At 41.2% G+C, this 13,224-nt stretch overlaps 1 protein-coding gene across 2 annotated transcripts in view; it reads left to right on the plus strand.

Moving 5' to 3' along the window:
* The window catches only part of ddr2a (discoidin domain receptor tyrosine kinase 2a), a 30,787-nt gene that overhangs the window by 13,739 nt on the left and 3,824 nt on the right, over window positions 1-13,224 (plus strand). For both annotated transcript variants that reach the window (XM_023404448.2, XM_023404451.2), the window contains exons 2-10: window positions 633-746; window positions 8,359-8,461; window positions 9,099-9,330; window positions 9,635-9,782; window positions 10,362-10,464; window positions 11,015-11,198; window positions 11,296-11,536; window positions 11,825-11,890; window positions 13,067-13,203. In XM_023404448.2, the coding sequence (XP_023260216.1) occupies window positions 665-746; window positions 8,359-8,461; window positions 9,099-9,330; window positions 9,635-9,782; window positions 10,362-10,464; window positions 11,015-11,198; window positions 11,296-11,536; window positions 11,825-11,890; window positions 13,067-13,203 (1,296 nt within the window). In that variant the 5' untranslated portion in view covers window positions 633-664. The remainder of the gene's footprint in view (window positions 1-632; window positions 747-8,358; window positions 8,462-9,098; window positions 9,331-9,634; window positions 9,783-10,361; window positions 10,465-11,014; window positions 11,199-11,295; window positions 11,537-11,824; window positions 11,891-13,066; window positions 13,204-13,224) is intronic.

The raw sequence follows: 13,224 nt of genomic DNA on the forward strand, positions 1-13,224 counted from the left end.
TGCAGTGAAATCATAAATGAAATATGGACAGAAACGAGTTGAAGCTAGTTGTTTTTCTCTGCTGTTGGACTAAGTGGTCAGTTGGAGGCGGCTTGTTGGCGCTGCGTCTGTCCAGCTGAAGTCATGTCTGTGACTCAGTGTCTCAGTGTCTCTTTCCCCTCTTCCGCCATCATTTGTCGTTTCATTTATTCATTCACTCGTTCATCATTTATTCCAACAGTTAATGTGCGTTATGAAAACTTACAAAATAGAAACCTGCATTTTAATTGAATATGAACTGAGACTATTCTGTCGTGTACGACTGATACTGAAATATCACCACAGTTAGAATTTAATAGGCCTTTTCTCATAGAGTGATAAAGCAGTGAATTAATGGAAATTCCACTGGTAGGTGGCAATTATTATGTCTTTTATTGAGTGAAATAAAAACATGCTTCTAATTAAACCCCAATTTTCCCCTTATATATCTACACAAATGTTTGGTTCCCATGAATACAGAGGAGTAAATACAAATTAAAATGTGTTCATGCTGCACCTTATATACCAAACTATTTTTAACGGTTTTATCCTTGTGGTCGAGCTATATATTAAACTGTGTCACTGACATTTTGTGTTTCCATCTTGTCTTTCAGATTGGAAGCTTGTCTCTGTGCATGTGTTTGGGATGAAGCACCTGTGGGACATTCACTTCCTCCTGCTCATCCTCCTCTACCTGTTAGCAGCCGTCACGTCACAGGTCAACCCAGGTATGCGCTGCCATAAGACGGCAAACTACATCTTCCATTTTCCAGGATCTGGGCGGCTGTGTTCAAGTCTCACATTGCAATGAGATCATATTCAAGACTTTGTGAATACTATAAAATGATTTTGTGAGTTTTGGGTAGTGTCTTGGGGTTTGGTGCTGCAGTCCGGTAGTCCAGACTGTGACTGATTCAGATTTTGGATAAGTGCTGCTTTGTGGGAGCCATGTGGTCCCCTCTCTCTGGTTTGGCCACTCTGATCCCAGCATGCACGTTTTTCTCCAGCTCTCCCGCCACTGTACGGGTGGTTTTTGTGATGTCAATGAAAACGGACTAATTTTTTTTTTACAAGGATATAGAGTAGCAACATTTGGTGGGTAGAGACAGAATCAAGCAGGAATCAAAGAGAGGGTTTTGGTTATTGTTGAAATTTTAGAAATACAGGACATATTTGCCAGTAAAAACCCTCAACTGGCTACTGTTTATGATTTCAGTCACAAAGCGTCTGTCATCGGTTTGAGTTTTACTTATTGTTGAAAGGATAATGAATGAATAGACTCAGATCTAAACAGTTATTAATGATGGTTTTGTCAAAAAAAAAAAAAAAGTTCAACACAGTTTACAGGTCACACTGATCTCACTCTGCCAAGTAGTTCTTACAAAGAAAAAAAAAATAACTGTGGAAAAAAAATGCCCCATCACTTCCACATCCTCCCGCCTTACTCCACCCCACTTCCACTTTCAAAATAAAACTTTAAACATGATATTTCTTCAATGTTTTTAAAACTGTAAACCCACTTACATTTTGAGAAAGTATGAAAATAAAAGCAAACATGAGGTCATGATGACAGCCATATTTAAAGCTGTGCTGAAGGGGTTTTCTGCTCTGGTCCAGACGGAAAACTACAAACGTTACATTCTTATGTTTGAACATGGAGATTTTTAACAACAGTTGTTTTCTAGAGTGTTTATCCATATTTTGCACAAAAACACACACACATTTTAACACACTTTCAAACCTGGCTCACCCTATTTGACATTCATATGTTCTTTGAGCCAAAACTAACAGAGTGAAAGAGTGTTTTATAAGGAGTTTAAAGAAAGCGGGGGGAGAAACAGAAAGAGCGAGTGAGATAGAGATCATAGAGAGTGTTTATAGAGGGAGTTTTCAAGTAAAAGAGTGTGTTCATGCTGTGGTTGCTTTCATGCATATGTCTGTATATGTTAATAGCTACATTTCTGACCTATTTAATTAGATGTGAATGTAACATAAGATGCCTTTAACATTTAAGATTCCCTACACAAACTTGTAGATATTGTAGCATTTAGCATTCAGCACCGAAAAATTCTATATTTTATGAGACCTCTTCTCAACTACACTTAATTAAGGATGTAAGTGTTTGACCCCAGTGGGACTTCTCTCTCTTGTCTCTCTTCTTTCCTTGTTTTTGTCAGTGCGTCCATGCATGTGTGTGTGTGTGTGTCTGTGTGTGTTTGTGTGCATGCACACGCATGCTGTGGATCCAGCTATCCCACTGGAGTCTGTGGCTAATGCATACCAGACATTCTGACAGCAGGAAAGTCCATTGAAATAAGCTCTGTCTTTCTCCCCAGCACTCGTGTGTGTGTGTGTGTGTGTGTGTGTGTGTGTGTGTGTGTGTGTGTGTGTGTGTGTGTCTGTACGAGTGTGTGTGTGTCTGTGCGAGTGTGTGTGGTGTGCGTTTCCCAGTATTTGACCACTCATAAGTCATGGAAAGGACTGTTTGTGCATCTGATCATGGTCAAAGTTCAACAAGTTCACCATTTAAGACAAAGTTTTGTATTTAAAATCTGACCCAAGGATTTTCTCCACTCAGAAACCAACAATGATCACCTCCAGTGTCACTAAAAGCTCAAATCGCAACCCGCTCTAATATATGGAAGCAGGGTATATACACCTATAATTCTGCCTAATGCTTTAGTTCTGCTGCATTGAGAAGAGGGTCATTTTTCCACAGTCTGGAAATATTCATGGCTGAATTTAGTAGAGCTGAGATGTTGAGTGATGCCAACTTTCCCCTGTTTAAAATTCCCAAGCAATGGAGTTATACCATCCCTGTCTTTCCCATTTTACTCGTGAGTGGGCGAACTTTATTTCACTGTGGAGAGAGAGGAGGAGGTGTGGACATGAACGCAGGCCTGGGCAGAGCAGCCAAATATCATGCAGTATTATTATTGTGTGGGCTACTTCCCATGAGGATGTTTCGAATAAATCCTGAAGGAATGAATGAATGCATTAGAGCTTTCTCTTTCAATCGTCAGAATCATACATCACTGTAATAACTTTAAAGTTAGACTGAATGAAGAAATAATATTCCTCTTACCAATCAAAAGTTGACTTCATTGCAATGAAATGCATCCTTGCTTCATTTAAGTTTTGCTGCTACACTCTTACTTGCTCTGGTATGACCAGCGACTTCAGGTAGCTAATGTTAGCCATTTTGAACAAACTTTAATTACATATTGCGTGTGTCGACAATACTGAGTCAATTTGCTGATTATATTAACTTCTTATACTTGCGCTACTTCTATGTTATGTTCAGACAAATCCCAGATAATCATTATGTTAAATTTTAAGCAAACCGTAACTGAATGTCTTGGAAGCAGTAAAATTTTCTGGCCGCTTGGAGGCAGCAGCAAAACAAGGTCTAAACACAACACTAACATATTAATGCATTATAAAGTTGTTGTGGTGTTCGCTAACAGTTGTCTAGTTACACATCTAGCAGACGAAAGAAAAAATTTGCATTAATGGAGTCGTGTTTCTAGCCACCTGATGAATAAAAGTCCAAAATTTTCTGTCCTTTTAGCTCTGTTTTGGTGTCACCAAACTCCTCAGAGAAATATTTGGCTCTTCAGCTAGCTCTGGCTCTTTTAGCTAAATGAGACTAGCTAGCTGCTAACTTTGTCTGTCTGCTGTTTGTTTTTGTGGTGAGCATATAGATTCCTGTGGGTTTAGTTGATTTTTTTTTTTACTAATGACAGCTGTGACAATGAATGAAATTTAAAAATTGATGATGATTTGCAGGCCGTAAAAACCAAAACAAGTAGCTCAGAGTGAAAAGCTCCATAGAACTTGTTCGAATTGCAGGGATTGGTGATAATTCGGGTGTTGGTTCATCACTACAGGTGACCCCTTTCATATTGCATGTAGTAGGATGAGCCATTGTGAATGTACAAATATTGATTAGCGCAGCTTTAAAGCAACTGATTAAAAAGGGTCTTGAGCTGTAATTTCATAATTCCCACTTGTGGCCACAGTGGCTGCTCTTCAACCCTCTACAACGCCTGACATATAACGGACAGGTATTATGTAGCAGATGTGAACAGCAACTTGCATGCTTACAGTGTGTGTGTGTGTGTGTGTGTGTGTGTGTGTGTGTGTGTGTGTGTATTTGGAGTCAGTGGTTGGACAGCAAACACCACAGAACAAACCTGCCTTTCAGTAGTGGGAGAGGGGGTTTGGTCCGTTACTCCTTCATCTCTCTCTCTCTCTCTCTCTCTCTCTCTCTCTCTCTCTCTCTCTCTTTCTATTCCTCCACCACACAAGGCTGGTATTTTTCCACCTTTTTCTGGGGTGATATTTTTAGATTCTGTGGCCAAATGTGAAGCCAGAAGGGTGGTGGGGTTGGTGTGTGTCTTGTGTTGTGTGGGGGTAAATCTGCGTATGTGTGCATGTGTCCAAATGCACACACTCGACTGACCCCACAGCTCACCCCAGGGGTCACCTCTGAGTGGGTTGGGTAGATAAATAAACACAGCAAAAACCAACATTTGGAAGAGCGGTCATCCGGCATGATATACTGAAACCCATTTCTCTCTCTCTTGGACTCTCATAGGATGTGGTTAAAGACTCTGATAATGACTCCTATTTTCATCAATTATGTCCCAGGCAATTGCTGTGTTTTCCCCAAGTGGTGATGTTGCACTGTCTGTGGTCTGTATCACTGTATATTTCTGGCAAGACTTCATAGAAAACTTATGTCACCACCTCATACCACATGACAAACACATAATGATCCCAGCATTTCCACTAAGAGTACCTTTTGGATTTTTGACAATGTTTCATCCTAGTGTGGAGACAGTAGGAGTAAAAGAGGAGCCGCTGCGCTGTGCTCATCTCATTCTCCGTCTCAATGCTTGTTTACACTCTTCACCTCTGCTGGCTGCTTTTAAGTGCAGGAACGCCAACCACCTCAAACCCCATAACCTCTAGCTGGACTGGCCTGCAATAGCAACCCTGTAACCCAAGGACAGATACAACGTTTTAGCTACTAGATGCCAGATATTATCATTCCTAATGTTCCACTTATTTTTCAAATATTGGCGTTCTTTGTCATCTTATCCTGACCTGATTTGATTTTAAATCATTTGCTGGAGATCTTTGCTGTTGCACTTGAAGCAGGTTCTGACGATTTGTGTTTTACTGCAGCTATCATACGTGCAGTTCAAGCACCGCACCTATCATTGAAATGATTTTATAATTACGTAGCCAAGGATACCACTAATATGCAGAGAATATGAGATGAGTGAGATGGTTTTGGTTGATGTGGTCTGCTTATAGCCAATGCGATCTGGTGTGAGGAGAAAAATAGGAGTGGAGGGGAGCGGAGGGGAGGGGTGTAAACAGTTAGAGATAAATGATGAGGGCTGAAGTGAAGAGGGCAGTGTGGAACAAAGGTTAGAGAGGACAAGATGAAAGGAGGACAGAGGAGGCGAATGTAGACATCTGGAACAGTTTTTGTTTGTGCCTCCTTCAAGCTGTCATTGTGTCACTGCCAAGACGAAGCCTGCATGCATGTGTGTGGTTGCATCTACGCCTGCTTTTTGCTTTTCGCTGTGTGTGTGTGTGTGTGTGTGCGTGTGCGCGCGCAGACATGTGAGCGGTGTATCAGGTCATGAGTCCCAGTCCCAACCCTTTAGGGGTTTCCACATCTTGACTTTTGAGCAAATATTTGGAGGAGATCAAGAAAAGAGGAAGAGAGAATCACAGGGAGAGAAAAGAGAGGAAAGAAAGAGCAGGAGAGAGACAGAGAGGGCCTTGAACCTCCAGCTCTGCTGTTGCTGGCATCTTCTCAAAGGTTTTTCTGTGAGACAAGGGGCCAGGCGAACAGGGTCAGACCTGCTTTAACTTCTGCCTCTGGCCCCACTGAAAGCCACAACCCAATGCTATCACATACACAGAAATCGAGTTGTTCCAAAGGCCCTTTCATCCATTAATGAGGCTACCGAGGGGTCATATCCTGTTAGGTGGATTTATCAGTGTCAGATCAAAACAACCCAACCCTGTTGATAACACATGGTGGAAAAGTGCCCTTTCATTTTTCCCCTTCCACCTAGGAATCTGTAAATTAATTGAGAGTCTTGTAAAAGTTGATAGATACCACGTTGGCTGTGTCGCGCTCAGTTAGCCGCTAACCCACTGAGTCTTAATGAGATGAAGATTTTCCAAATCACTGTGTTAACTTTAATCAACTCATGCCACTGAAGGGGAAAGAAGAAAAGCGAGAGGGGAGAGACCACACAGGAGGAGAGGACAGAGAGGAGACAGAAAAAAATGGAGGATGAGGGGGTGGAGGGGCATGCAGGAAACAGAGGGCATATTGCTTCTATTGACCACACAGTGGGGGCGGGATGGGCTCGAACCAGCCAGTTTTACCACACACACACACACACACACACACACACACACACACACACGCACACACACACAGTAACTAAGTCCTGTACATGTGCTTGATACCAGTGCTGTTTGGACTGGCAAGAGACACTGGATGGATCCAGCTTATTATTTCAATAAAGCAACCACAATTTGAGTGCAAAGACTGGATGTGTGTGTGTGTGTGTGTGTGTGTGTAGTCCTCTCACACCACCTCCCCACTGCTTCACCCAGCACTATCCATCACATTGTGCAGATTTCTTGACAGGAGCTGGGAATTAAGTAGTTCTGTCTTAGAAATGTCTGAGAGCGTCTGGTGAATGTTTGAGTAAGGTTTTGAATTTTCAGCACCGACCAGCGCTGTGGTTGGTCTGAGTGAAGCGAAGGGAGCTGCTTGTTTCAGCAGGTAAATACCAGGGGTAGAAAGACTGCTCAAATATCTTGCTGTTATATACTTAATTATTAATCAAGTTGAAGAAAAAGAGTTTGAGTAACAGATACTTTGTTCCATAACATCGCTGTCAAGAGGCCCCTGTGAGATCCTGGTATCAGTACAATACAAAGTAATAAGAGTACAATTTTAGTGTACCCTGCCAGCTGGCAGTGGGGGAAGAAGGATTCAGAGTCTTTTTCTGAAAGTATACTTATTCACTGTGAGTTAAACTGACATCTCTCTCAAATCTGTCTGTTGCTTACAAAGCTACTGCCAAGAGACAGTTAGCTTAGCTTAGCATACATGTAGCCTGGAGTCTCAACTCCAGCAAGGTGACAAGACTCACTGAAGCCACTTAGCTTGACCAAGAAATAGTCCTACAACTTGACATTTTTACACATTATCTTTTGTTCTGGTTAAATAAACTAGATATGGAGTGCTAATTAGTGAGTTAGTGAGAGGTTGTAGTTGGATGTTTACCTTCAGGCAGCGCCAGGCTAGCTGTTCTCCACTGTTTCCAATCTTGATGCTAAGTTAGCACCTACTGGCTAGAGTTAGTACTTTGCATTTAGCCAGCATGCAGCTAACGCTCTGCACTAATCTAGTGTTAAATAACTGTTCATTTTCAAAAAGAAAGCTATGTTCCCAAAATGCCATCCATTCCTTTAAGTGAAAGTTGCATTACAACACTGTAAAAAAAAATTGTGAATCACTCGGAAAGAAGCTAAAAATCTAAAATCAAAATATTCCTCAAGTCAAAATATGCAGGTATTAATAGCAAAGTATACTTAAAATATAAAAGTAAAATTGTACTGCATAACATCAGATTTTTTTATCCTTATTTTAGGTATTTAAAATCTGAAACTAAAAGATAACACGTAACTAAACAATCATAAGAATGTAGGAGAGTAAAAAAGCACAATAATTCCCTCTGGAGTAGAAGCATGAAGAAACATAAAAATTGAGATAATCATGTAACATACAAGCACATCGCTATTATATGTAGATACAATTGAATATGAATAAATGTACTTATTACTTTCCACCACTGCCAACTGGACTTTGTCAAATTCAGTGATTTCTTTTCATGACAAATCTTTTTCACAGGTTTCTTTGTAAGAAAAAGTGGAACTAAACAAAAATGTCATATTTTCCCAGAATGTGTCATAAAAGTATAACCTAAGATCTTCCTGTAATTCTGGCTTTTCAAGAACTACATAATCAAAACTGGACTTACTGTAAGTTTCAGTAGAATTACTGCTTTCAGAGTGTAGTAAAAAAGTGCCGGTAAACAAAAAAAGCTACTCTGTAAAGACAGCACTTGTAATTAGTCACTTCCCCCTTTTGGTAAATAGTGTTTAAGGCAGAACAAATGGAGGATGTTCGTCTGGTGGTTTTTCAGTGACCTTCATTGTTGTTTCCATATTCATCCACTTGTCTGCTTATTTCTTCCAGCCTTTTAACGAATTGTGTGTGTTGTGTCACAGGTGTGTGTCGGTATCCTTTGGGCATGTCAGGAGGGCAGATACAGGACGAGGACATCTCTGCCTCCAGCCAGTGGTCCGAATCCACTGCTGCTAGATATGGCAGGTAAGTCTTACACACACACACACACACACACACACACACACACATATATACACACTCACATGCGCATAGACGCAAACTCTCAAGCATGCTTCATAGTATGTTTACCCTGATAATGAGTATGTGTGTGGGTGGTTTATACCATAAGGTGCCTGTGCTTGTTTATTTGCAGTAAACCACAAGCTGGGGTATCAGTTCTACTTGCAGCAACATGATTAAGCGCGTGTGTGTGTGTGTGTGTGTGTGTGTGTGTGTGTGTGTGTGTGTGTGTGTGTGTTCAGCAAAACTTGGGTGGCCTTCAGTAACTATCAGGATAATGATGTAATACACTTTCCCCATCCATCCTGGCTGTGTTTTCTGTCTCGCCCAGCTCCCCCTCTCCCCTTCCAGCCCCTTGCCCAAAATTAACACTTTAAGAATTTACGACACAGGCTCTCACCGAGGTGTTTTCATAACGGGCCGTAAGAACTGAAATCCACCACCGCACTCACTTCTACTTTCCACTCACCTTTCCCTTCCCATCCTGTCCTAATTCTTCTTCTCCCTTGCGCTTTTCCCTTTCCTGCTGTAATTCTAATATGAACATCCACCCACTGTTATTTCAATTTCCCTCCTTCCCTCTCCATTTGTCTCTCTCCAGGTTGGACTTTGAGGAGGGCGATGGCGCGTGGTGTCCGGAGATAACGGTCGAGCCAGACAACCTGAAGGAGTTCCTCCAGATTGACCTGCGCTCGCTCCACTTCATCACCCTTGTGGGCACCCAGGGTCGACACGCTGGAGGCATTGGTAATGAGTTCGCCCAGATGTACAAGATTAAGTACAGTCGCGATGGAAGCCGCTGGATCTCGTGGAGAAACAGACAGGGCAAACAGGTAAGTCAACTTATCAATCAATGCATTGATTGGGATGTAACCCTTTTCTTCTGGTTTGGTTGTCACTGTATAATCTATTCTGACCTTTGTAACAAACTTCTGATAAAGATGCATGGTCATATTTTTATGGCCTATCATTGCCTCTACCTGGTATGACTGTGTTTAAAGAGATAATAGAGATACTGAAATAAATCAATATTCTTTCATTATCTTTAAATGATATAAAGAGGTCATGACTTTACTATCATGCATATTCAGTCTTTCTTAATCGTTAGTGATCAAGGTGTGTTTGTTTTATGTGCAGGTGATTGAAGGAAACAGAAACGCCTACGACATTGTACTCAAGGACCTGGAGCCGCCCATCATCGCTCGCTTTGTCCGCTTCATGCCGGTCACTGACCACTCCATGAATGTCTGCATGAGAGTGGAGCTCTATGGCTGTGAATGGCTGGGTAAGATGATGCTGAGGTGGCGACTCAGACTGATGACTGATGAGAAAATAGAGGATACGTTAGGACGGATGAGCAAAGATCACAACTGAGCTGAGGCCCCGGTCCTTACGTCTGAGGCTGTAAAAGATCAGGATCAGCTGATTCTCTCTTATCTTTGAATTACAAGCAGGGCAATGTTGTTTAAACAACACTACTGACAACGTACTGAATAACCACTTTAAGCTAATGTTTCCAATACTACCACTATACTTTTGTTTTTCAAAAAGTGTTGCACGAATCACAGTTTTTGTCTGTGTACAGTTTCCAGTTCAGGAGCGATACTTTGACACCATCAACTCTGTTCTTTTCCTTTTGTTCTTTCACTTTAACCACAAATTTCAGGTTCTCAGGCTCAAAATCTAAATCAAGTTTAAATTTGGTCTTTTGTCTAGATTCATGCCACGTTTGCATTTGTAGTTGCTGAAACTTTCTAGGCAGTCAGAGATCAGCACCACCAGCCCCCTAATCATTTTTTCCTGTATTTTGTACCTGTTGCTGGGGCTTTATTTAATAATCCAATATTGCAACATCTCTTTATAGATGGCCTGGTGTCGTACAACGCTCCGGCGGGAGAACAGATGACCTCGCCTGCTTACCCGGTTTACCTCAATGACTCTGTCTATGATGGAGCTGTCATCTACAGGTGTGTGTGTTTCTGTGTGTTTCGCTGTTCCCTCCTCACCAACTTAGCTCCTTCTGCTTTCACACACCACTTCCCTGCTTCATCATTGCTCTCATCCTTCGTCAGTACTTTTCCCCCTCACCTTGTTGTTGCCTGGTCACCATGGTGAAAGCAAAGAGACAGGCGGCGGTGAGTGGGTCATGGTGGTTTACTGTTAGGCAATACCTCATGGGAATGACTGAGTCAACCGTGCTTACAAAGTTTCAAAACCGGAATGAAAAAAATCGTCTTTTGTTGACATTAGTGTTTGGATTATGGCATGGTGAATAATGTCTTCCATGACACAGACCTCCTTTCCTCTGTCAGGGAAACAGTGCAGAGGGAAAAGAAAATGGCCCATATTACAATATCACAGCCAACAGCAGAAGTGAGGAATTTGTTTTGTAATGCTGCCACCTGGTGTTGAATAGTTGTACCTGTTAAAAACATTTTGACAGAGGTGATGATCGTTTGAAAATAAAGGATGGTTCTCCTTGTTTCCTGCCTCTTACACTCTCTTTATTTTTCTCAGTATGACAGAGGGCCTGGGTCAGCTGACTGATGGAGTGTGTGGTCTGGACGATTTTACACACAGTCACGTCTACAATGTGTGGCCTGGGTATGACTACGTGGGCTGGTACAATGAAAGCTTCCCCAGTGGATATGTGGAAATAATGTTTGAGTTTGACCGCACACGAAACTTTACCACCATGAAGGTGATACTCCTGATAAGTCACACTAATCTTTTCTTTAGTGTTCAATTTTTATATCGCTCATCAGTACTAAAACTCTCTCCATGTGTCCCACGTCTAGGTCCACTGCAACAACATGTTTTCCCGGCATGTCAAGGCTTTCCGGCAGGTGCTGTGCCACTTCCGCTCCGAATCAGACTGGGAGGCCACGCCGCTCTCTTTCAGCCCTGTGGTGGACGAGAAGAATCCCAGCGCCCGCTTCGTCACAGTCAACCTGGCCAATCACATGGCCAGTGCCATCAAATGCCAGTTCTACTTTGCTGATGCCTGGATGTTGTTCAGTGAGATCACCTTCCAGTCAGGTATAGACTGAAGAACTGCATGTACGATATGTAACTGCAGTAAGATGCCCCCTGCTAGTATTACATTCTTATATATTATACTGTAAATATTAATTTACCATTGTTTGTATATGTATAACTGTATATTAGTTAGACGAGATAAGAAATTGTTATATTATATCCAATATTCAAACTCTATATTAGAATATTCAGATTTCTTAACTAAAAGAAACTATTGAAATCAGTTGATGCTGTGATTTAATATCAATAATTGGTGTCTTATCAGCTGTGTGCCATCTGCCCTTTCAGATACAGCCATGTACAACACAACTTTGGCTCCACCTAAGACAGGACCGCCACCTAACACACAACCAGGTTAGTGATCGCAACACACACTCACATGCACACGTCTATAGTAAAAGTATACGGTATACAGTATGAAACTACTAAATAGGGCCAATTTTTTAACATGCTGGAATAATGTAAATAAATTGTTATATATTGATATATGTTGATTTATTTTTATTATATACTAAAACAGTATATTATGTTATGACCATTGGTATACAGTAAATACTGTAGAGAATGAGCATGTAGGATGGATTCAGGACAAACCTTATTACTTATCATAGCAGGCAGTAACAGTAATGGATTATTTTGTAATTGTAATCTATTACTGTTACTGAAAAAAACCTACGTAATTAAATTACAGTTACTAATCAAAATGCTTGTGTTACAAAGGGGTTACATCTGAATATATTCTCTTCTGTAAAAAGCTGATATCATTCTGTTGCTTTGCATCTTTCAGTTGAGCAGGAACACCTTCTTTTGAAAAGAAATCTAATAACACTAATTAACTTCATTCAGCGTTGTGTTTTCATTAAATATTAACTTGGAGAGGCCATGAGGTTGTGATATTGTCTGTTGGTGCCAATAAGGCAACTAAATTAATGATATCGAAAAGTAATCAAATGTAATAACTTATATTACTTTGATTTTGCGGTGAATACCCCTCCCCTCACCCTTCCCATTCCAAGTGTGTACGGGAACCTGTGGTGGCCTTAAGGTAGTGTAAAAATGCAAAAGGCTCTCTCTATAGCCAGTGTTTGGTTTTTTTTCCTTCTGGGCTACTGTAGAAACATGGTGGTGCTCCGTGGAAAAGGACCCGCTCCCTATGTAGACACGAAGGGCTCATTCTGAACAAAAGCACAACGATTCTTAGTGTCAGGTGATTATACACCAATAAAACATAATTACGAATATTGTATTCCATTTCTGCCAATAGATCCCCATGATACTACACACTGGTCCTTTAATGTTAGACTTGTTACACAAGCCAAATTATCTGCCTGTGAGAAAGGTCTATTCTGTGTTTGACATTTCACAAACATCTGTTTACATGTTGAAAGTAAAAACTATAATTCACTCCAGTTGTTTGGATGGGCAAACACCTCGAGACTAGTCTGATTTAACTGCATATGTATTGTATGGTCCCCGATATTTGCACGCTGTCTCCATTATTGAAGTTTTATCTCCCTGTTCCCTCCCCAGAAGATGACCCCACGCACAAAGTAGATGACAGCGACACCCGAATTTTGATTGGTTGTTTAGTGGCCATTATCTTCATTCTTGTGGCCATCATTGTCATCATCTTGTGGAGGCAAGTGTGGCAGAAGATGCTGGAGAAGGTGAGATCATCACTCATTCAT

This window comes from Seriola lalandi, unplaced genomic scaffold, assembly GCF_002814215.2.
Source record: "Seriola lalandi dorsalis isolate HSWRI2012SDOR001 ecotype SW California unplaced genomic scaffold, Sedor1 jcf7180002054244, whole genome shotgun sequence".
In the NCBI taxonomy this organism is placed as follows: Eukaryota; Metazoa; Chordata; class Actinopteri; order Carangiformes; family Carangidae; genus Seriola; species Seriola lalandi.